This window comes from Trichomycterus rosablanca, chromosome 13, assembly GCF_030014385.1.
Source record: "Trichomycterus rosablanca isolate fTriRos1 chromosome 13, fTriRos1.hap1, whole genome shotgun sequence".
Lineage (NCBI taxonomy): Eukaryota > Metazoa > Chordata > Actinopteri > Siluriformes > Trichomycteridae > Trichomycterus > Trichomycterus rosablanca.
This window is the reverse complement of record NC_086000.1, coordinates 19733989-19759517: the sequence shown is the minus strand read 5'-3', so window position 1 is coordinate 19759517 and position 25529 is coordinate 19733989. Positions and strand designations below refer to the sequence as shown.

Here is a 25529-nt window from a genome sequence, read left to right as displayed (position 1 = left end):
CTTAGGTCTGTGAGGAGACAAAACTGACAACATACCCTGGAGCGTCTATACCGGGGTGTCCAAACTCGGCTGACATTTTTAAAACGGACCGTGAGGTATTTTAGAGAATAAAATTAAAGTTTGGCAGCTATTTTGAGAGTTTTTAAAAACGAAATTCCTAGTTTGAACTCTGGGTGTCACCACCGCATCTAAAACTTATCTTATTTCACCAACTCGACACATTAATGTTGCACCTAAATTAACGTTCCTGAGCTTTTGGATAAACATGGCACCTCCGAAGAAATGAAAACTACACAACGAGCGCACGGTAAACAGCAGAACCACGACCGAATCTTTTTAACAAATGAACTGATTCATTAAGTTGTTTGAGCACGACACCATAATGAAAGAGTGAGAAAAATGAATGACTCTTTACCATAGATAAGAGCACAGCTCCCTGATTTGATTCCAATGAATAATTCGTTGGAAAAGAGTCGTTTCTGACTCGTTGACTCAGTGATTCAGCTTGCAAGCCCTACTCTAAAGGACAATTTTGTAAATGCTCAACGGGCCGGATCAAACAGCCTCTGAATAAGTATAATTATCTTACCTGTTAGGATCTGACTGGTGAGTGAATTTTGCAAAATCTTAGTTTACACAATCCTGTCAAAGATAGATCATTAAAGTCAGTCAGTCGAATATAAAGGAAGTGTAATTGTTGGTAATAAAGTAGGTCTATTATTTTTTATTTCTTTTATTAAAGAGACTGTGGCCCTTGTTTACATTTTTTAGTTCGATTGTCCCCCCAACAAGAAAAGTTTGGACACCCTAGATTTATACTTTACACTAAAAGAGCACATAACTCATGTCATTTCATACAGGCTATATATTCCTTCTACACTTTTATGGTGGTGAAGGTACTGGTCCAATAATCAGAAGGTTGCCTGTTCAAGCCTCATCACTGCCAGGTTGCCACTGTTGGGCCCTTGAGCAAGGCCCTTAACCTTCAATTGCTTAGATTGTATACCGTCAGAACTGTAAGTCGTTTTGGATAAAAGCATCTGCTAAATGCCGAAAATGTAAATGTAAAAGTAAAAAATAACCCATAATGGTAATCCTTTCACATACCTGCTCTCAATACCTGCTCCCAATCCATTAATTATTAACAATAAGAAATAGGATTAAAAATCACAAAGTAAGACTTGTAATATGTTATCCTAAACAAAACTTTGCAGCAGTTGGAAAACTCAGTAATAAATAAATAAAAACAAAAAAAATCACTTTGATGATGAGCAGATACGCAAAGACTTGCTTCTATGCTTCTATTCAGTTTTTTCCCTATTTAAATGCAGATGTCTTAATACAAATCATATAATCAGCATAATAATTTGAGTAAAAAGTTGAATCTTTAACAAAATTGATAATAATAATAATAATAATAATAGATGAACAATAGCTATAAATGTATTAATTTAATCTTCTGATGAGGGATCAAATACAAATTCTAAAATTGATGCATTTTGTTCTGGTATTTACTGTTTACCTTAAATTATGCAGATTTCTTATTAAAAAACGCAATTTAATGAACAAAATAATGTCCACTAGTGATTTTAGACTTCTGGCCCAGACCATATGTATAGGCCAATTTCAGTTCATCATTCTCTTATATTATTTTTTAAATACATGCAATGAAAACTCAAAATAGGGGCATTTGCTATCATTGTCTGCTGATATTTGTCAACTGTTAATATGTTACTTTAGGAAAAAATCGGAGAACAACTATAACGAACTATTTTTTTGTCATTTAGTAATTTGGTAAGACATTATGTAAATAAAATAGGCTAAACCTGTTTCTTACTCCTACTTCTGTTTAGCCCTAACATAATTTAGCTCTAGCAAGGTTGCTTCATTTTAAGCCATTTGTTTTACCCAAGACTTGTATTCATTTATTTGCTTTATTTGTGTAATGCCTGAAGAATTTACCTGCAACAGGGAACCTGCATCTCCTGCTTTCTAATCAGTTAAATATAGTTTTGCTGTGAAATTGACACCAACACTTTAGGATTGAATCAATACTCCTAAAATACTATATAGGATTGACCTTCAAAGCATGTGCAGACAGAATGGTTCAGATTTACCTGCCAAATCCATACTAATAATTAGTCCAAAAAAGATGATTAAAGCAAATAAGAAGTGAATGGGCACATTTTTATCGGATGTCTAATATGTCCTTGTGAACGCACTCAAACAAACAAACAAAAAAATTTTAAAGTTGATAATTATGCTTGTAAAAATAAACAGCAGCTAGAGACTGTGGATTAGGTAAGTGGGCCATTTTCCAAACTTCACCACTGACATTTTTATATTTATGTGGGTTTGGTGTTAAATAAGGAAGCCTCCAATGTGCTTGATATGTGCCAACATTGAAAATGTTGTCAGTTGCATTTGCAGAGTGCCTGTGTGTATTCTCGTCTTTTCTGAACGTACGTAGGTTTGTGTGTTTGTGTGATATGTATGATAATTCCTGTATGAATAGTTAACTTGGTTTTAAAGATCTACTAGAGTTAAACTAAGTTCGTACTGGTAGTGTCTCCCACTCTTTTGGCTAGATGTACAAAGCTGAAAAAGTGCAACACAAAGCGTGTTTTTACGTGGCTGCAATCTGCACTCATATATGTGGGACATTCCATTTTGTTTATTAAGATACTAAGTTGTAGCTAATTACGCACTCTGCTTAATATTGGTATACTCTTTACCTATATGTCAAAGATGGCCCACCTTTACTAAATCTTTAAAATAAAGCAGCTTAATTGAATTTTAAACTTGAAATGTATTTTGCACAAAGTAACAACCAGTCATTTATTAAAAATGTTGGGAATAACTGGAGTCAATGTAGTAAAAGTCAAACTAAAACTTTACATTTTTAGGGTTCTCTGCTGTTAAACAGTGGCGGGCCATTCTTGACCCTTAAGACAACACAAGGGTTAAGACAAGTTTTTCAAAATTGCTTAGAAATGGTGAAAACCCGCTCAGGTGGCGCAGCGGTAAAAACACACACTGGAACCAGAGCTGGGATCTCGAATACATTGTATCGAATCTCAGCTCTGCCAGCTGGCTAGGCTGAGCAGCCACATGAACTACGATTGGCCTGTTGTTCAGATATGGGTGGGACTAAGCCGGATGTGGTCTCTCTCACATAACGAATCTGCTGGCTGATTGATGGCGCCTGCACAGAGAAGAGAAAAGAGTGCTCTTAGGGTGTGTCTCTCTGTACACAGTGCTGAGCTGCACTGCACTCGTCAAGGTGTAGGTGATACGGCATGCTGCCCACATGTCGGAGGGGGCGTGGGTTAGCTTCGTTCTCCTCAATCAGAGCAGGAATTGGCATTGGTGGAGAGGAAGCATGATGCAATTGGGCAATCGGACACTAAAAGGGAGGGGGGAAAAAGGGGGAGAAAATGCATAAAATAAAGAAAAGAAGAAGGCATTGGTGTGCAGGGCACTGGTACCACTAGCATTGATACCACCGATATCCCATTAGCCTGATAAATCATGACTGTATACAGAACAAGCCATTATAAAGAAGCAGAATGAAACAGTCATCCATTAAAAATGGAAATAACAAAAGTATTTCTGTAGCATCAAAGCCTGTGCATGCCAGTATGATCAGTGTTGCCGAATATATAATTCAGGAAAAATGTAGTTTTAAACTAATCTCATACAATTAGCGTCCATATTCTGAATGTATTTGGTATATAAAAAGCTAATGTTAAAAATAGGACTTAAATAGGCTGCTATTTTATATTTTAATGTATAAATAGTGTATGTACAATATCCAAATCAACCTGGGAGCACAGAATAAATACATAAATAGCTTCTCAATTGAAATGTAAATTAAACAAGGGGAAAACAGATAACTGGCAATAAGCTACCACTAATTTCTTAAACATTAAATGTAATTAAATGGTTTATTGGTTCCATCTTTGTTCCTGTTTTTTTTAACATGCAAATGAGCAAGGTCTCTTGTGCAGAACGCAGCCAAAATGAGTGCTAAAAGCTTAGTACATCTAGCCCCGAGTGGGAACAAGTGCAGGTGACGGTGCGTGGATACTGATGTCTTTCAGCTCGTTTATCCCCAAAGAACACGTGCTTCATTCTGAAATCACCAGCAAAACCTACAACCACATCCAAGAGATTTTTCTTTTAAAAAAATGTCTCCAGTTTATTTTTCCGTTAGTGAATAGAAATCAATATTAAATGATGTAAAACATAATCCTCAAGGGAAAAATGAGCTGCTGGATCTTTTGGCTGTAGCTTTCTGTGATGCATCTAATTACTATTGTAAAGGAGACAAAAATCTATAGGAAAAACAACAAGCAATAATGAGCAGTTGGTTTTAAATGTGGTCGTGCCTCAGTCAAACTTCTGGTGGTTTTTATTTTGTGTTTCGTGATTCTGGTTGGTTTATTAGCAGTTTATAGCCTGTAGTCTGGTATTAGAAAAGTGGAATGTTAAATTATTTTAAAAAACAGCAATAGCTTTGGCTAATTAAGCAAATGAGTAAACCTATTCTGCAAACACAGTCAAAATATGACTGATAAACGGTTAAACCGTTTAAGTCATCCATAAACTACATAAAAAAGTAAGTCATAATTAATGTTTTTTTTTTTAAGATTTATTTTTAATTGCTGTAATAAATACTAAAGATTACGTCTAGTCTTAAGTAATAACCATGCCTGGCTGAATTGTTTTTAGTTTTAATAGGTGATTTGGTTTCCCTCCCCAACATGCTATGCACTAGTAACCAACCCAGAACACTTGAGTTCAGATCAGTACAATGCACTTAACCCCACCAACTGTGACTCGCCCTCAATGTGACAAGGTGCCACTTTTTTTAAATGAATGATGTCATTTTCTGCTCCATTCCTTCGCCGTTTTTAGTTTATTAATACTGTGAACGTGGTAGCATGTGTTGAACCCAGCTTCAGAGTACGACACATTCGACTGACCGATTGTTGTAATGCCAAAATCAAAGAGGCCTTAATTCCGCAGTACCAGATTGTAAAAAAAGAAAAATAAGGTAATTAAATGTTAAATCCCAACTAATGATCCAATGTCATGTTATTCATTCAAAACATATAAAGAAAGTCTTTTGTACACATTTTTACAAGCTATTTATTTAACTGTGATTTTGTAAATAATAAAAAGTAAAATGGTGAATGGAAATGCTTGTGTGTTACGTGTTTTAAAATGATTCAGGGTGGGTTTAAAAAGTCATTAAACTTCTAAATTCTGTGATGCAGAAATGAGAAAAACTTAAATGTACAGTAAGGTCACAGAGTTCCATTAATCACATGAGCTTTATTAGCATAAAAGTCTTTTTAGCTGCAAGAATGAAAGCGTTTGTAATGGTATTTGTGGGACAGGAACACAGGCTGGGAGAAAGCCAAAGGATGTCTTCAACCCAAAATGTTCTCTGTACTGTAGGGCATCCATAATGTTATGTGTTGTCTCGCAGGGCCAGACTTATGAGTGTTGAGAATTTTTTTTTATGCATTTTTTTTTTTTAGAGATGGGACGATCGGGGTTTTTGGCACCGATTCCGATCTCCGATCTCCTTTCAGGGACATAGCCGATAGCCGATTGCGATGGGGGGGGGGGGGGGGCTGGGGTATTTAGCAGTAAATAAAATAAATAAACTTAAAAAGAGCCTCACAGTAAAGATAAACCGGAGCAGCGCGCGCGTGTGTGTGTTTGTGCCTTTAGAAGAGACGCTTTGTTCACAGTATCGCTATAAGTGATTCATTGATTCACGAGTCATTTTTCGCGAAGCGTAAGTTTCTCTTCTCAGTTATCTCTCCGTGTTTACTGTTATTAATTAAATGTCGTGGTTTTAAATAAACACCAGCTACTACAGAACATTTTGTGTGACTCTCTTACATTAAAAAGCTTCATTAAAAAGCTTAATTAAACTGCTATTACCACAGATCTGTAACCGACCGTCAGACTCGTTCCGTCTAAGGAGCTAAAAGTTCAGCAGATGATCCTGAACTAACGAATTTGGTAATGAATAAACTTTTGCCTCTGATTGGCTCTGTAACGTTTTCTGTTCTCATCTACATCACAAGTAAGAACCGCTTACGATTGACCAAAGTGAACCAGGAGTTTATATAACGTGCTGATAGAATCGACTCAGATGTGACCGGGTTGAATTATCTTTTTAAAGTAAATATTACAATCAGCAAAATTACATCGTATGTATGATGCACAACGTTAATGATGTTATTTTAGGTCATGAAGAGCTTTCACGATGGTTTCTGTACGATTGTTGATGAATGGTGATGTGATGGTTGGCGCGTCGTAGCTCAAAGTCTGGATCAATCCACTGAGCTGTTAACTTAACGTGATCTTTATATATCACACGATCGGATCGGCTACTTTTAGGAAATATCGCCGATCGCATATTTTGATTAAAAATCGGCCGATACCGATTCATAGCCGATCGATCGTCCCATCTCAAATTTTTTTCAATTTATCCTCCCAATTTCAATTTCTCTGCTGCTGCTGACCACCACTCCTGACTGAGGAGAGCCATGACCAACGCACGTCCCCTTTAACACAAGTGCAAGTATTGACTGCACTATTCATCTGCACTAGGTGGGTTCATATGGAGATCTGTATCGAACACCAAGAGTCAAGCACTGATCTCATCTTTGTGCAGGTGCCATCGGCCAATCAGCAGAGGTCGTAACTGCAGCAGTTATGAGGAATCCCCTCTGGCATTCCCACCATCAGACGAGCCAATCATTGTCTGTATAGGCCTGTCGAGATTTAAACTTGCTCTGTTGTGCTAGTGTATTTAATTGTTACGTATTGAGAAACTTCTGACTTGATAGTGGGTAGAAATAGTGGCAGTGGTGGCTCAGTGGTTAAGGTACTGGACTAGTAATCAGAAGGTTGGTGGTTCAAGCCGCACCGCCACCAAGTTGCCACTGCTGGGCCCCTCAATTGCTTAAAATTGTGTTCGGTCATAACTGTAAGTAACTGTTAGTTTGGATAAAAGCATCTGCTTAATGCCAAAAATGTAAATGTAGAAATGGTGTCTTACCATGGCAACACCAAACTTAGTTGAAAGTTAACCTCTGCCTCCTGAAATCAGAGCTTAAAGTAGCAACAGTTTAACATTAAAAACAGACTGTGCTTACACAGCAGATGTGAGTGTGGGTGTGGTTTGGAACAATGTCTGCCTGTCAATTGTTGACTTGCATTAGCTAAGATCATTGAGAAAGTTGTTTACAATCAAGTCAGCAGTTTTTTGAATTCCAGTGGTTATTTTGACAAATTTCAGTCAGGCTTTCGAGCTCACCACAGCACTGAAACGGCTCTCATAAAAGTGTTAAATGATCTACGGCTGAATACTGACTCGGGTAAAATATCGGTTCTGGTTTTACTGGATCTTAGTGCTGCCTTTGACACTGTAGATCACAGAATATTGCTGGATAGGTTGGAAAACTGGGTTGGACTTTCCGGAACAGTCCTTAATTGGTTCAGGTCTTACTTAGAAGACCGGAGTTACTTCGTCACTATTGGCAGCTGTGAATCTGACAGGGTGGCTATGACATGTGGAATCCCCCAGGGATCAGTTCTCGGACCTCTTCTGTTCAATCTTTATATGCTGCCATTAGGCCAAATGCTACAGGCTAACAACATTGATTACCATAGTTATGCAGATGACACACAGATACAGTGTATCACAAAAGTGAGTACACCCCTCACATTTCTGCAAATATTTTATTATATTTTTTCATGGGACAACACTATAGAAATAAAACTTGGATATAACTTAGAGTAGTCAGTGTACAACTTGTATAGCAGTGTAGATTTACTGTCTTCTGAAAATAACTCAACACACAGCCATTAATGTCTAAATGGCTGGCAACATAAGTGAGTACACCCCACAGTGAACATGTCCAAATTGTGCCCAAAGTGTCAATATTTTGTGTGACCACCATTATTATCCAGCACTGCCTTAACCCTCCTGGGCATGGAATTCACCAGAGCTGCACAGGTTGCTACTGGAATCCTCTTCCACTCCTCCATGATGACATCACGGAGCTGGTGGATGTTAGACACCTTGAACTCCTCCACCTTCCACTTGAGGATGCGCCACAGGTGCTCAGTTGGGTTTAGTCCATCACCTTTACCTTCAGCTTCCTCAGCAAGGCAGTTGTCATCTTGGAGGTTGTGTTTGGGGTCGTTATCCTGTTGGAAAACTGCCATGAGGCCCAGTTTTCGAAGGGAGGGGATCATGCTCTGTTTCAGAATGTCACAGTACATGTTGGAATTCATGTTTCCCTCAATGAACTGCAGCTCCCCAGTGCCAGCAACACTCATGCAGCCCAAGACCATGATGCTACCACCACCATGCTTGACTGTAGGCAAGATACAGTTGTCTTGGTACTTCTCACCAGGGCGCCGCCACACATGCTGGACACCATCTGAGCCAAACAAGTTTATCTTGGTCTCGTCAGACCACAGGGCATTCCAGTAATCCATGTTCTTGGACTGCTTGTTTTCAGCAAACTGTTTGCGGGCTTTCTTGTGCGTAAGCTTCCTTCTGGGATGACGACCATGCAGTTGATGCAGTGTGCGGCGTATGGTCTGAGCACTGACAGGCTGACCTCCCACGTCTTCAACCTCTGCAGCAATGCTGGCAGCACTCATGTGTCTATTTTTTAAAGCCAACCTCTGGATATGACGCCGAACACGTGGACTCAACTTCTTTGGTCGACCCTGGCGAAGCCTGTTCCGAGTGGAACCTGTCCTGGAAAACCGCTGTATGACCTTGGCCACCATGCTGTAGCTCAGTTTCAGGGTATTAGCAATCTTCTTATAGCCCAGGCCATCTTTGTGGAGAGCAACAATTCTATTTCTCACATCCTCAGAGAGTTCTTTGCCATGAGGTGCCATGTTGAATATCCAGTGGCCAGTATGAGAGAATTGTACCCAAAACACCAAATTTAACAGCCCTGCTCCCCATTTACACCTGGGACCTTGACACATGACACCAGGGAGGGACAACGACACATTTGGGCACAATTTGGACATGTTCACTGTGGGGTGTACTCACTTATGTTGCCAGCTATTTAGACATTAATGGCTGTGTGTTGAGTTATTTTCAGAAGACAGTAAATCTACACTGCTATACAAGCTGTACACTGACTACTCTAAGTTATATCCAAGTTTCATGTCTATAGTGTTGTCCCATGAAAAGATATAATGAAATATTTGCAGAAATGTGAGGGGTGTACTCACTTTTGTGATACACTGTATATCTGGCTCTCTCACCAGATGATTACAGCCCAATAGATTCACTGTGTCAGTGTCTGGAGGACATCAATAACTGGATGAGCCAGAATTTTTTACAGTTAAATAAGGACAAAACAGAGATTGTCGTGTTTGGCAGCAAAGAGAAGAGGATTAGTGTCAGAACACCTCAGTTCCCGGGCTCTAAAAACCAAAGACCAAGTCCGAAATCTTGGCGTTCTAATAGACTCAGATCTCACATTCCCCAGCCATATTAAAACCATCACCAAAACAGCCTTCTACCATCTTAGAAATATAGCCAAAATCAAGGGTCTAGTGTGCCAACAAGACCTAGAGAAGCTGATCCATGCTTTTATCTCCAGTAGGGTGGACTATTGTAATGGTCTCTTAACTGGACTTCCCAAAAAGACCATTAAACAGTTACAGCTCATTCAGAACGCTGCTGCTAGAGTGACGAAAAGAACTGAGCACATCACTCCAGTTCTAAAATCTCTACACTGGCTTCCGGTTAGTTACAGAATAGAATTTAAAGTGCTGCTACTGGTCTATAAATCACTGAATGGGTTCGGCCCAGAATACATCTCAGAAATGTTTAGAGAATATAAACCCAGTAGATCTCTTAGATCCATGGACGCAGGTCAGCTAGTTGAGCCCAGAGTCCAAACTTAACATGGTGAAGCAGCATTTAGCTGTTGGGCTGCATATAACTGGAACAGACTGCCAGGAGATATTAGATGTTCCTCAAATGTAGAAATCTTTAAATCCAGGTTAAAAACTTTTCTTTTTTCTTGTGCCTATGATTGAGCTCAAAATTTTTGCTATTACCCTCATTTTACCATATTTCTTTTAGTTTTTCATGCTCTTAATAATTCTTTTTATAGAGTAGTGTACATTCTAAACTGTAAGGTATATTTTCTTTTAGTTTTCTTGTTTTAATTTCGTATTTCCCAAATTGTAGGGCATATTTTACAATATTTTCTTTTAATTTTTCACGTTCTTAATTTTTTATCTCTCTTGTTTGAATTTCATGCTCTCTTAATTGTAACTAAATGTTTGCAAGAAGTCTTTCTGAGGTTCTAGATCTCAGGAATGTTTTAATGCTTTTAATTATTTTTTTTCCTTATGTAAAGCACTTTGAATTGCCACTGTGTATGAAAGGTGCTATACAAATAAACTTGCCTTACCTTGCATAGCAAAACATCACCAGAACATTGGATGTAATCACAGCAGGGTCACAGAATTACATAACAGATACAGTAAAACAGATTCTATCTGTTGCAAAGCATATGCTGTTTAGTTGCTGTAGCAAAACAGAAATTAAACAACAGTGCTGTGGAAGTCTGCTGAACACAGCTAAAAGAAAATGTATGTTCCGCACAAGAAAGCGTGCAACACATCAGTTCAGTAAAAACACCTCAGAGGGAAGAGTGTAACAGTAAGCCTGTTTTAGAAACATTCATTTTAAAGCTGTGTGATGTGCACCAAACTTACAGATAAAAAGTTTGACTCTCAAAGACATCACCAACCACATCATTTTGGGAGAGGTTGAATGGAATACACACTCACTATAAATGATATGTTCAGTGATTGCACCCTAGGGTGCACCTGCAAAGCATTAACGCATTGCCGATATAATGTCCATAATTCAATATGTCCACCCATATATAATTTTTAAATTACTTGTGAAGAAATTGGTAAATACCAGTATGAATTACCAAAATAAAAATTACAGTCACATGTCCAAACAGATATAAGGGACTTGGCATGCTAGGCAGTACTAGCAAAAGTAAACAAAGGCGATGAGGCTCGAACAAAATATTGATCCGACAAATCTGCACATGAAAAGTCTAATCTCTGCTACCTCTGGAATCAACTGACTCTACTCTACTGACAGGTTAGTTTGTTTTTTTGTTCATCCCATGTATGTCTGGCAAACATGCCATCCAAACAACTGCTAACAGGTGTATGAAATCAGTTGTAAGAATTGCTTCCAACTATATGGCAACAGTTTACAAAAGATTCTTTCCTGTATCAGCATGACTGTTACCTGATGTCTGCAAAGATATTGTTTAAGAAGATTGGTGTGGAGGAACTGCACACATTTAGGATGAACTGGGAGGCTGTTACAGCCACAGTGACTGGAGGGCAAGTCCATATAAATGTAGATGGTTTTTGTTCATGGCCCCATAGTGTACGTTCGATTGTCTGAATATTAAAATAAACTTATCTATGCCTAGACATCAAATGCTTTGAGCTAGGACTATAAAAATAAAACAGTGTTGTGGCTCAATCGTTGCATAAGCACTTCACAAAGTCATTTGAACGTTAAATATATTTTTAATAACAATGTAAGGAAACATAACAGCTTTTAAAGGGTTACATCTGGACAAATGTAAATAAAAGAAAGCTGTAGTGTTTCTTTAGTTACAGCAAATGAAATTCTACCTGCTGAAATGTGGAAATCTCTGTCCCTGGCTAAAGGATCATTATTAGAAACATAAAGCCAACTCCTTTCTTTCTGGCTGTAATAACATTCTCGAATATGTAAAATGTAAACGTCCTCAATCTAAGTCAGGGGATAAGATCCACTTTGAGGTGTCCTGACTCCGATATGAGGAAAAAAATACAGAATCAAGAAAGAAAGAATCCACATTCTATCAAATTAGTAAATGGTCATAAACCAAAATAAGCATAGAATGTTCAAAAACAGAGGAGCTGCTCATGTACGGAAGTAGAATTTAGAATAATGTCAAATCCATCATAAAAGACTGACAAATAAGATGAATAAATAAAGTACGTACTGATTACCGAAACATATAGCCCTATAGTGCAAAAGTATAGATTTACCACATATTTTCTCAAAATCTTGGCCACAAACCTGCAATAAATGTAAATTATCTTTTTTTTTTATATTTTAACCTATTTCTAAGAAACTTTGGGCAGGTTTGGGCTGTTTAAAATATTCAGGTTTCATTTTAAAGTTTTTTTTAAAGAACTGTTCTCCTGTCACAATATATATTTTAGTATACACAATCTCTACCATTCGTTCCTGATTTTTTTTTTTTACCGTCTAGAACCATCACTACTTGGATCTCTGAGTCACAAAGCTTGTAGTTGTACATTTTATGTGCAGTCACTGAACAGCCATTAGGCTAATTTCTCACTGGAGTAGGATCAAGCGAGTCCATCTCTTTAAATCGCACTGAAAAACCATCTTGTCTGGGGCAAGACCGCCCGGGTCCGTCCCAAACTGCACTGACTCTCCTACCTGTAGGGGGGAAGTGCAGTATGTGTGCTCAGTTCAGACTGATGTGCAGGTCCTCTCCGTATTTGCTCAGGTATTTCTGGTGGTTGTGATCGACAGACCAGAGCGGTGGAAGATGGCTGGGTTGCATGCTGTTTAAAAAGTGTTGACGCCAGCGGCGCTCCAGGTCGATCAGCCCGGGCAGCCCACGCTCAGCGAATGCCTGTACTACCTTCAGCCCATGTGGTACATAGCTCTCGTTGAAGATCCTGCGTGCACACACAAATACATCAAATTCTGAAAAACACTAGAATAGTGCAGCATAAATTCAGTCTGGAAGTAGCACAACAAACATAAAAAATTATCAACACTCAGTAACAAATAATAAACCATTTAGCTTATAGGTACTGAGTTTTTGACAATATATTTGAAAATTTTTCTGCCAATCAAGTTGTATCCAATTACCCAGTTGTATCTCCTCCACTGCTGCAGACCCCTACCCTGAACAAGGAGGGCTGTACCGAACACACGCCCCTCTCCGATGCATTACATTAGCTAACCGCTTCTTTTCACCTGCACCAGGCAGGTCCAGGTCCAGACCACTTGGCAAACCCATTTTGATGGCTCCTACCTCATCAACTGAATTTAATTTGTTTGCATGTACTGCACATCAGCACATCCACAAATTAAAAACATGCATATTAAAAGAGTGAAAACTCACATATGACCTAGGTGGCACTCTCAGAAAAGTAAAAGGAGAACCCAAGCTATTTATTTATCTTTGTATTTAATTTCCTTTAGAGTGAGCTTGCGTGACGTAATGCTAAGAGCCATACTGCTGGTAACAGCAGTGCCCAAGTTCCCAGGGGTTTGAATCTCAGGATGGGTTCACAAATACAGATGGCACAAGGTGTTCTGTGAAGCTAGCCACTGGGGGGGCTGGGGCGCATATCGGTGCACCCTTAGTACCACACACAAGCCCAGATAAATAGAAGGGTTGCATCAGGAAGAACATCCAACTTAAAAACTGTGTCAAATCGCATATGTGGTCGCATGATCTGCTGTGGTGACTCTTGACAGAAGCAGCTGAAAGGGATCATTCACTGATTTTAAATGCCTTTTAAATGCCCCTTGGTTTGTAAAAATCTCCTGCAGCCCTATTAATATCTCAGGCATCCTCATGTGGGGGCTCAACCAATTAAAAAGTGCAGGTCTGCTGAGCCATATGATTTATTTCGTCTATGAGGAAATATATACAGTCTCTCACCTTGTCTCCAGGTTGGCAGCTGTTTGCAGCATTTCCTCTGTGACCTCTACCTTTATCACCTCTGTATTCTCCTTATCCCCCTCCTCTGCCTCCCTACAGAGGTACATTTGAACTACAGACAGGAGCTCTTCTTTTCTTGAGGGGGGCATGTTTTCGTTGACACTAAGTAGGGCACGAGCAGCTGATCGCACCCGCCGTCGATCTGAATCCTCCAGCATCCTCACACCTTCCTCACAGCCCTGAGGGGCAGAGAACTCATCAGCCAGCTGCTGCTTCAGGAAGCCGTCGTACACATTAGACGCCGCATGGCAAGCGGTGCACAGCAGCAGGATATCATGCGAGTTGTGGTCCTTCATCTCGGCCGGGAAGTGGCGTCTGTACTCGTGTGGAACGATGTTCTTCCTAACAGAGAGAGGCAAAATGGGCTACTTAGTCATTTAATTAGCAGGCAGAATGACTTCACACCTTTCTTGATACAAACCTGATATAGGATTCCGCTTTTCCACACACAACACAGAGGTTCTCTTTGGCTGTGAGATAATAGTCTTTCTGAGAGTCTGGGCGTCCCGACGGCTCAAACAGCAAGCGCACAATGAAGGGTTCCTGACTAACCAGTTCTGACAAACAGAACAGAGAACACGATAATTACATGCACACAATATTCAGGTTGCTTAAAGAAAGCAGAATATTAGAATCTGAGTACTGGGTTTACATTTACTTTAGTAATCTGATTATAGTAAACTCAGTTTATATAAGCAAGTCATTTATCTGATTTCTCGGTGTGAAGACCTGGAGTGAAGCTGTTTATTTACATCTAAGGCATTTAAGGGGTGCTCAGGTAGCCTTAGTGGTCTAGCCAGCAGCTATTACCTTAGCCCACTACCAGTTTTCACACAGACTTTTCTAGTGCCCAACTAGGACCTCAATGAAAATTAGTCTGAAGACAGCATGATTGGGGCCAAAAGTTGTGGGACCCAAATTGCCCTTTTACTAAAACTGCAGAGGAAATAAGCTTTAAATAAATATTTTGGTTAGAAATATACCTCCTATTCCTTTGTCAAGGTACCATTTTGCCTTTTTCTTGTCACACGTACATAGTGGCTGGCCATCAGGGGCATGAAGAAAACAGTTGTCGTAAAGCGGGGATTTTCTAAAAAAAAAAAATAATAATAATAATAATAATTTCATGCACACTAGAACCTCCAACAACAGAAACTGGGACTCGAAAGCTTGGGGTGTGAGGTGCTTTTCATATACAGCTGCAGTACCTGGCTGAATAACCAGCCCCGAGTGCTTTCCTCTTGTTTCTGCGAGGATCTGGTACTTGCTGATCTCCAGATTCAGGGCTGTCTACAGTAGACCGACGGCTTCTGCGCCTGCGCTCACCCTCAGACCCTTCACCTCGCCCCCTGAAAGGCACATCCACCAGGCCCTGGCAATAACCAGCCAGCTTGGAGTAGACGGTCTCACCCTCATTCAGATAGCAGGGCTCAGAATGAAGTCCGAGCAGGTGAAGAAACAGAGAAATGGAGATCTGTGCATCACGGGCAGCATACGACATCTAATACATGATGACACAAGATAACATCAGTAAGAAGGCTTTGTGTATTCCTATAAGCAACAGTGCAACACAATCAGATGGAGCTAAAAATGACACTAAATGGCACAGCTCAAATATGTTAGAGGAGATACCACACCTGCTGCTGGCTAAGGTGTTTAGCTTCCCAGTTACTGCAACGCAGCACCAGTGATTTGTCCAGGGTGATGTTGAGCAGATCAGCAGCCATGGACTTTAAACTCAACCCATTATTCAGCACAGCATGCCTTCATCATCCAACAGAGATAAGAACAGTGAGAACACAAAAGAAAAGAGATCATAAATAAAGGCATGGATATTATACTGTAGCTTTTAAAAGAGTTGGGACGGGGAGGTCATAAAACAGATACAAAGCTGTTGGACCACACTAACACAGTACTTATCTCCATAAATTAGGAGTGGCCAGCCAGCCAAAATGTCTCAGTGACAACTCATTGAAGAATTTATTAAGAAAAAACTCAATCTAAGGTTCAAAATACAAAAAGCCTCTGGATAATAATCAAACCTTTTCAGGTAATGCCGGTAAACCAATGTCTAATTCGGTCTGGCAAAAAGCAAAAGCAGCATTTCATATTAACATTGTACCCACAGTGACAACAGATGTCTGTGGTAGCGTGGTGGTGCTTTGCTACATCAGGACCTGAACCAATGAATCAACAATGTATTTACTCTAATGTGAATGCACTTAAATAAATCACCTACAAGTGTATGCAGCCAAGAAGCTAAAGATGCTCATGACCCACTGTCTACAGCTCTAAAACCATTGCAGCCATCACTGTATGCATGAAGCTTGTTGAACCATGAATAAATAATCATAATGATCAAGGCGAGCACTTATGGCACTGTTAAACATCTGTGAGTCTGATCATACAGATATATCAAGGAACAACCTACAAGTTTACACAAACATTTGATGCAACTTTCATAAGGGCCCATGTCTGCCACTATCAGGCAGCCAAACAGTGAAATTCTATTTAAGTAAACCTTTGTTTCTGGTCTACCAACATGATCCTAAAAACCTAGGCTCTAGTTGTTTGTATACTCTATGCTGCTCCTCAAAAACAAAAAAAGCTTGGCAGAACTGTTGCTGTGAAAACACTCAAATCAACACAAAAGTGACAGTATTTTAACAATCTCTTTTCCCCTAGTGCATAACATTTAAATCATTTAAAGCAACAGTGACAACTACACAACGAGTCAAACAGGGCCTGCTGTACCTTTGCCTATAACTTTGTTAATCCATTTTCTAATTATTGGCAGCACCAATAATTCATACTTATGAGTCAAGTCCAGTTTCCCTAGAAAATAAACATGTTGTCCTCTTGGCTGAGCACCAGTTCTTGAACTTGCACTATTCTGTCATAGGTAGCTGCTCAACTTCTTTTGTCAACCGATTGCTTTCATAGCTCTTTTTATAGTTTTTCTCTGGAAATTCAGAAAGTAATCTCACACATGACTGAAGAAGTCATTCGGATTGAGTGACGAAACATATCTCTACAACAAACTTGTGTCCAGATGAACTGATTCAACTTTGTGGATAATCTCACACAGTTTATAACCTTTAAGCAGATACAAGTTTCTAATTAAATGTCTGTTTTCAGTGGTAACAATTTCTTGAGTTTCTGTATTGTTGTCTGCTGCTGTTGAATGGAAATGCAAATAATTGTCACGGCAACAAATATCCTCAATAAGTAAAATGCCCTTGTTTTTTCCAACAGTACATTTTGAAAGTTGTTATAGGCAGAGGTACAGAGTTCCCTTTTTTGACTCTGAGTGGAGCTTACAAAAACACTGTTCTAGTCGAGTTATTAGGGATGCAAATCAGAATTCCTCCTTTACGCCAGAATTACACTAGGTGTCAACTAAGCTTATGCAAAGTGGCTGCTGCTCATATTCTTTGTCCATTTGGTTTTCTGTTTTTGCAGGTCCTCAGAAGTGAATGTGACCGGTATGGGTGCTGCAGTATATGCATTTACAATTGTGGCAGTTTCGTGATGAGATGCTATCAGCAGACATCAGACTACAGTCATACATCACACATCGAAATAGGTTTTCTCTACAAAAGAGTACATTTAAAACCCTCCTCATTGATAAGCATAGTTTTTGTGTGTAAGATTATTTCCAACAATGAAAAATTAGCTTAACTTGGGAAAAAATGTGCTAAACACGATACATACAAATAGCTCAAAACGTAATATAGTAGTAGGCTGGTTTGATACATGATAGGGATTTAGCACTGATCTACCCTCTAGTGGAGCTCTTTTACCCATCTGCATGCACAATAACTACACGCGAGTGCTGCTAGCATCAAAACTGCATGAACACACATAAGCAGTCAGTCAGTCAGTGAGTATAATCACAGCAGTATTCAACATTTACTGTAAAATTACACAAAGCAGAATTAAGCATTACTTACTTTTGCCTAATTGCTAAATAACGCAAGTCCACTGTGCACACTAGAGCCACTCCATGATCATGTGCCAGACGCTTGCCATCCTCATAACAGCCCACACCAACCTTCAGCACATGGGGGTCTCGCAGCACCTGCAGCAAACCTTTGGGTAAAGGCAGCTGGGCATCACGAAACGCCAGAAGTCTGACCAGCATACAGCGGCCAGTGTGTGTAGCCATTTGAAGTAAAGACACTGCACATGCTTTCCCTTTAACAGACACCTGGAAACAAGAAAACACCTTATGAAAAAGGACTGTATCTTATAACTGTGGATTTTATTGCATAAAGAAGCCTCTTACACGCATGCTCTTTACCCATTCACAGTCTAAACCCAGGACAGGAAAGACTGACAGGTCCTGCTCAAACGAGGGCCAATGTTCCTCCCACTCTTTTAAAGAGCTCACCACAACAGCTGGAACATTTAGTAATGTGTCAGCTGATGGCAATGAAAGTCGTTTGGGAGTTTTGAAAGGTGGTGGTGTTATGAGCTCTTGTTGTGGATGCTGTACAGTAGTGCTTAAATCCAGAGATCCGAGTTGCTTGACAGACAATGGATGAGAGTCTTTTTTGGACGAGAGATTTTTAAGAGTTTTTTTCTTGTGTGTGTGTATGCTGCGCCACAGGAACAGTCCTCCGAGAGTGGCTCCTAACAAGGTGGCCACCGCAGCAGTGAGAGCACTCGGTCTGGACATCTCGCCTAGTGCAGCAGCTCTCCGCTAGAACATGTAAAACAGAGACATAAAAACAACCAAAAAAACAACAACACAATTATCACTTTTGGATAAGTGGCACACGTGGTCTTTTATAACTTTTTTCGCTTAAAAGGATGAAACGGGCTTAAATGGTCAGGTGTAACCAATCAGAACTAGAAAAACAGTACAAAATTTGAAATTGTGCCAAAAATAATGTTTACTTCTAACCCTACATTCAAATGTAGCATTGTTTTAGAGCTGGGCAATCCAAACATCACTTTAGAGTTTGTGCTTTATTGTTTATTCTTCACCAAATAGATTAAACATTAGAGCATTAAAGCTCTGCTGTATGTAAACAGTCTAAGTAATGCACATCAGATCAGTCCACCTCATTACCCCTTATACAAGCACTTTGCTCAAAGGCACGTTATAATTCTTGACAAATTTAAATCTCAGATGAATGGTTTGGATGATTATTTATTTATTAGGATTTTAACATCATGTTTTACACACTTTGGTTACATTCATGACATAAACGGTAGTTATTCGTTACACAAGATTCATCAGCTCACATGTTTAATGTCAGACACAGTCATGGACAATTTAGTATCTCTAATTTACCTCACTTGCATGTCTTCGGAAACCAGAGCTCCCGGAGGAAACCCACGTAGACTCGGGGAGAACATGCAAACTCCACACAGAAAGGACCCAGACCTCCCCACCTGGGGATCAAACCCAGGTCCTTCTTGCTGTGAGACGACAGTGCTACCCCACTGAGCCACTGTGTCGTCTAAGTGGTTTGGATGGATAATAAGCATGTGTGATTTGGCTAAATTAAATGTATCTTTAGTTGAACAAGCTGATTTGAGTGTGCACAAGCAGACCATGTCGAAGCAGGGGTCTAATGCCCTGGCAATCCACTTCCACACAGCTGGTCCCCTGGTCTGAACTACAGCACTAATATTACCAAATTTAGCTCTCCTGATTCAACTTGAGAACATATATCAGGTCTGGTAGATGTGATCGTATAATTACCAAACTGTGCTGGACTCAGTGATGTGATGGACTCGATCTATAGGACTGTGATCGCCCAGGCTTTAAGTTTGACAGCCACGTGTTAGCTGTGATTGTATGTAAGGGGCTCAGTGCCAATCAAGCTGGAGCTGATCGAATATCTTGTACTGCGTGTTTTAATGCTTCATCACACCTGATCCAACTGGTGAAGGGTTTGAACATGATCTGATTACTGTATTATATTAACTCTGCTGGGACAATCTTAAAAACAAACTGGGCAGATAGTGGGATTCTGTTTATTAAAACAATTTTATCTGTAAATATAGAAAACATACCTCGTGGTTTTATTTTGTCCAAATGAAATAAACTGCTTTGAAGGTCGTGTGTAAAACTAATGGACTGTTTTCACGTGTCTTCGGTCACGTTTCTTATTGACTCGTAATGCGTCAGAGTTCTTATAACATATTCACCTAACATTCTCTACTTTCCCAGCACGACCAGCCCACTTCAACTGGTTTAAAGTAAAGCAGGTTTGAATGTTTACCAGTAAGGTTTATTTCGACTGCTAGCGTTGTTTAGCTAGCTCGCTGCTTCCACTGCTTGTTTACTGGTAAAGCAAGCGAGCTAACATTATATAATACAGCCAAACAGTTAATGTTGTATTTCTACTGAAGTCTATAAAACAAGTTACTCACCAGGAGCTGTACAAATCCACTTCAACCACATACACACTCGACTCTCAGTGCTAATGAACAGCTGCAGCTTCTGCTTCTACCTCTATTTCACTTTCACACATCTCAGTGTGCTCTGTAGTACAGCGCCCCCTCTGTTCCACACACGTTCTAGCACTCGACCTCAATTAAAGCAATATGCACCATTACAACTTCTAATGTTACAACCACATATTCACGTTGCTTTAAGAACGTTATACTGTACATTGTTATATTATGAGCATAAAGTCAATTTTTCAAGATTGCAATAGAGTCAGAAATTCGAATACAGTGGGTCCTTGAAACTCGACGTCAGTTGGTTCTGGAAGTGGCATTGACTTTAAAAGGTGTTGAGTTTCAAGGTATTTTTCAGATAAGGATGTATGGGTAACCTGTTAATGCGTTCCTTGGTCCAATAGAACTGCATATATTTTAGGCTTATGTAAAATAATGGGGTGTTTTTGACACATACACAAATAACTGAATACAAATAAAACTGAAATACAATTAAAAACAGTTAAAAAAAAACCCAATAAAACCTGCTGATTATCTTTACTTCTTTATTGTTTCATTATGCTTCCTAATTGTGGAGATGCTTGATCCTGGAATACCGTATTCCGCTCAGTAAAGGCGCATTCACATGAGAAGTGGCAAAATAGCTTTTGCGCTATCTGTGCCGGTACACAAAGCTTAACGTGACTTATTGTACCAAAACAAGTGAGAGATTTCATTAGTGGAGAGAACGTATGAGCAGTAATAATTAAGAGAAGTTTAGTTTAGATTTTGAGTTTAGGGGACGTTGAGTTACAAGGTACCACTTTATTTTAAAATGAAATAAAATTTCTACAATTACAATCACAGGCTGTGTAATTCAAGAAAGCTCAAATTCTGCTACCAAATGAAATTTCAGATTGAGGCCATTATTTCTGATATCAAAACATACAACATATGATCAAAAGTCATAACCTTTTAGGATTAAAGCAATAATTTCTAATCAGAATAAAGCTACAACATTACAGGATTATGGTCATAAATTCTGAAAAAAAAAATCCAATATTACAACTGCAGTCATAATATTTCAAAATAAAGTCATGACATATTACACTACATAGGCAATCATGTCTATGTAGATTTTGTACCAGTTGGCCTATAGTACCACAGATTCGAACCCAGATCTCAAAGGTGTGGTGGGCTAGCTCAACAGACTACTGGGTCACCCAAGTGCCCTCTAGGACATTTTGTGAAATGCAGTAAAAACAAGAATCAGTGATTTGTTTATTCTCTTGAACTTTTATTTAACTGACAAGAATAGATGTTCAACATTTTTACTGGCCAACTTAATTGATTTTGTAAATATAAACACATTTGAAATCTGAGACCTGTAACACACTAAAAATAAAGGTGGGACAGAGGCATGGTTAGGACTGTTACATAACATTTCCTATTATTTATACTATATATGTAATAGTTTGGGAACTGAAGATACTAATTGTTGCAGTTTTGCTGGTAAATTGTTGACAATTTTAGCTTGACACTGTTATCTGATTTCCTCTTCATAATGTGCCATACATTTTTAATAGGAGATAGATCTGAACAGCAGGCAGGTCTGTCAAGCACACACACTCTGTGTCTATGAAGCCACTCTGTTGTAATGCATGCAGAATGAGACCCAGCATCATCTTGCTGAAATAACCATTGACTTCCTAAGAAGAGATGTTGACTTACCCAGAAAAGGACTCAAAGGGTTACAAAAGGGAAGTAACACCTGCCTATTTCAGTTAGTGTTTTAAAGAAATGAATCATTTACACATGCCCAATGCCCCTTACCCTGTATTGTTATCAACCTCCCTCACATGCCCCCATCCCCTATCCATGAAAAGGAAAGCAAGCTAGCACACACCCCTCACCTGTGACGCCTCGTGTTCTTCAGTTCAGCAGTCAGAGGTGAATGAAAAATGGAGCTTTTTGATACCACATCAGACCTTCTTCCATTTTAGACACTCCCTATTGTACCTGTTGAGCGCCCGACCTGAACCTGGTGGAGGGCTAGCAAAACAAACTGCTGCAAGTGAATTGAGTTAGTATGTTCTTTCGTTATACTAAAAGTACAGTAAAAATGATTTGGCCCTTACTCTTGCATATGTGTCACAAGTTAAATGACAACATCCTTAGAAAACACAAAGTACAGGTTTTAAATATGTTTACTTATTAAAAAATATCCATACTCAGCTAGATGTGTGAAAGTATTTGCTCTTTTAATTGCTCAATTCACCAAATTCACCAAACGTAACTGAAAGCATGTTAAATCAGTTATATGCAACCTTTAAGATTAAATATCTCAAAAAGCAACATGCCATGTCATAATCAAAGGAACATTCAGAACTGATGAGGGCATATTTAATATTGTAAAAGATTCTTTTAAAATGTCAGTTCATGTAGGGTAAGGCTGGAAACCACTGTTGAATGTGTGTGACCTTCAAGATCTTAGACAGTATTGCATAAAAACAGTGCACTACTACTACTGCTACTGTGATGGAGCTCTTTCTGATAGGTTAATCATCCGAACCGATGCATATGTTTGCATTTCCAAGAGACGTTGGCTGTGAAGAACGGTCAGACAAACATTAATAAACATCACAATAATACAGACAAAATGAACATGTATAACTCCTGTCCTCTACCACCATCATTTTATTCAATCTGTTAGATGCAAGTCTTCTGGACAGAAGTGGAATAAAAGAATGAAATACTTACAAAATGAGAAGTAAGACAATTAACCACAGAAGCGACTGCATTCACAGGTTTGATAAAAGAGAACTGGGCAAAATGAAAAGACAGTCCTGAATCTCTTGACTAACCCTTACTGCAAGCTTAATTTAAAACCACAGGTTATTGGAGTAAGATCTGTACTAAACCTTATGTCTCTGCAGGCTCAGCACTGCAGCTAGCTGACCTTTCTTGATAAGATTACCCAGTATAGTGCTTGTGCAGAAGAATCACCTTCCAAAAAAGAATAAAATTGATTTAAAAAAGTGACTGAAAATGTCTGTCAATAGTGTTAAAATATTGTAAAAGCCCCCAAACCCTAAAAACATTCGATGAGTAAAAGGCAATAAGGAAAATGAAAGTACAGTACTAAAATAAAAAATGATCAAACAAAATCAGCAAGTAAAAGCTAAACTGTCCATCCAATCACTAGATCAATATGATTGTAGCTGCAATGATTCATTATTTACAAACAGATACACAATAGCATGGCGACAAGATAAAATATAATACAAAATTAAAACCATCCCTTCATAAAGTCTCTCTGTATAGAATCCATAAAAGATATGTTTTGAGCTTAACGCGTAGTAATATATATATATATATATATATATATATATATATATATATATATATATATATATATATACTGTATATATATATTTCTCTAGATATATCTATATAATAAATGCCCATTTCCTGTATACACACAAAATAATTTCCATTGTAGCCTGCACCTTTGGCAAGATTACTTACATCTCTTCTGTTATATTCCAAAGCTATTTAAAATATATTCAATGCATAAAAATAAAGATTTTGGCATACTCTCATTTCTTCTGATTAAGAAATTCTCTCGCGCCTGTGTCCTTCTGATGAGTAGTTGTCCTCCCTATGGTTAGGGGGCGCTGTAAGCTGAGGGCCACATAGGCCGGATTCAAAGCCAGAGGCCGAGTTGGCTTCTTCTCCACATCCATCGGAACTATGGATACAACTACACCAAAAAAATAAAAATGGCAGCTGAGCATCACTATGAGATTTCTCACGTCCTAGATAGACCTTTCTCTCTCATCTTTCTTGTCCATCTGCCCAACTCACACTTCACAAAAAGGACAGGAAACAAAGAAACAGAACAGAGAGACAGGGTTAAAGTGATGTGCATGTCAGCATGTCAAAGGGGTCCCCTCTGCTGTAAAGTCCCCGCCACCCTCCATGCATCTTCTCCTTCATGTGTCTACCAGTCCATATGGTAAGTGTTTATAGTTGAATCTCGAAGGTTTTGTGGAGCTCACTTGAAAACGGGTTTGTCGGGGAGGGGTTGGTGCGCTGATGCGATCGGTTCTCTAGCGCAGCCCACTGGGCTTCAAAAGCATCCGCCTGGTGATTCGCCGGGACAGGCGGGACGGCCCAGCCGTCTGAGCCGTTTAGCGTAGCTGTACCGTTGGGTGGCTGAAACACTCCGGGATTTGCCGGTGGAGGTACTGGGGGTTTTCCGAAGGGTCCGCTCACTCCTCGGACATCCAACTGCAAAAGCGGTGGAGTGGAAAACGGTGAGGGCTGTAGCTGTGTGGGCTGAACTGGCATAGGAACCGGAACTGGCTGAGTCTGCGCGGCTGATCCAAAAACATTGGCCACCATCTGAGAAGGTGTAATGCCTACCACGGGCACGCTAGGCTGGGCGTAGGGGAGCCCGTTGGATATGGGAAAGGAGGCTGGTGCCAGGGCATGGAAGGCAGGCTGGTGTGGAGGCAGAGTGGGCACAGCAGAGGGCATGGGTGGCATGAAGGCCACAGGGGCAGCAGGAGCCACGGCAGCCACAGGGACAGGCATGGGTGCAGGGAAGGGCTGCTGCATAGGAGGAGCAGTGATTCCTACTCCAGGTTGCTGTGCTCGTACAGACTTGGATACTTCTTCTAGCCAGCGGTCCGCCTCAGATGGGGTGCGCTTATGAGAGGGAGGGGGCACTGCCAGGGGAGCCACAACTGCAGGGGCAGAGCTGGACCAATCGCCACCTGTTGGACAAAGCAAAAACAATATTATTAGAGAGCATTATAAGAAGTTAATGTAAGTTAGACAACAACCTCAGACATGGCCAATCATGTCTGTTTGTAGATGCCAGGCTGGCCGATAGCACATTTGCACTACCAAGGCATTTTAGTAATCCCATACCATTATTAAGACACACATTACACAAAGAACCTTTGGTTACTGAGCACTACATTAAAACCCCACATGCTTCAAAAATTAATCTAATCACATACTTTAAAAACGCTCATCAATACACACAATTTAACCTGAAATCTACAAATGCACAAACAGTCAAAAACGCCCTTAATTTCTCCACTGGGGTTAAGTTCTTTATCTACAGTTAACAACTAATGAAATAATAATCCCAACATTCATTTCCATAACAGAGGTCTGGGGTCGTTGTTAAATCACTCAATAATAGCTCAGTGGTTAAGGTACTGGACTTGTAATCAGAAG

General features: G+C 39.6%; 2 protein-coding genes across 3 annotated transcripts in view; both read right to left on the bottom strand.

The window, feature by feature from the left end:
- Positions 1–11623: 11623 nt before the first annotated feature.
- On the bottom strand, positions 11624–22346 carry exd2 (exonuclease 3'-5' domain containing 2). The gene is made up of 10 exons (XM_063007230.1): positions 22190–22346; positions 20268–20426; positions 18181–18582; positions 17831–18087; positions 15515–15641; positions 15086–15378; positions 14861–14967; positions 14299–14434; positions 13818–14219; positions 11624–12819 (listed from the first exon to the last, which is right to left on the bottom strand). The coding sequence occupies exons 3-10, from the start codon at positions 18556–18558 to the stop codon at positions 12603–12605; spliced, it is 1917 nt and encodes a 638-aa protein (XP_062863300.1). The 5' UTR covers positions 18559–18582; positions 20268–20426; positions 22190–22346; the 3' UTR covers positions 11624–12602.
- Positions 22347–23718: 1372 nt separating this feature from the next.
- Positions 23719–25529, bottom strand: part of numb (NUMB endocytic adaptor protein) — a 56472-nt gene continuing 54661 nt past the window's right edge. For both annotated transcript variants that reach the window (XM_063006932.1, XM_063006933.1), the window contains one exon: positions 23719–25057. In XM_063006932.1, coding sequence (XP_062863002.1) covers positions 24303–25057 — 755 coding nt within the window. In that variant the 3' untranslated portion in view covers positions 23719–24302. The remainder of the gene's footprint in view (positions 25058–25529) is intronic.

Bases quoted from the DNA above. Each gene is read 5' to 3' on its own strand.
- exd2 (XM_063007230.1), bottom strand. From the start codon at position 18,558: ATGTCCAGACCGAGTGCTCTCACTGCTGCGGTGGCCACCTTGTTAGGA. The intron at 15,379-15,514 runs GTGTGGTATCTC...ATCATGTATTAG, and splicing joins AACACCTTAGCCAGCAGCAG to ATGTCGTATGCTGCCCGTGA. The intron at 14,220-14,298 runs GTTTGTATCAAG...TCTCTCTGTTAG, and splicing joins AAAGCGGAATCCTATATCAG to GAAGAACATCGTTCCACACG.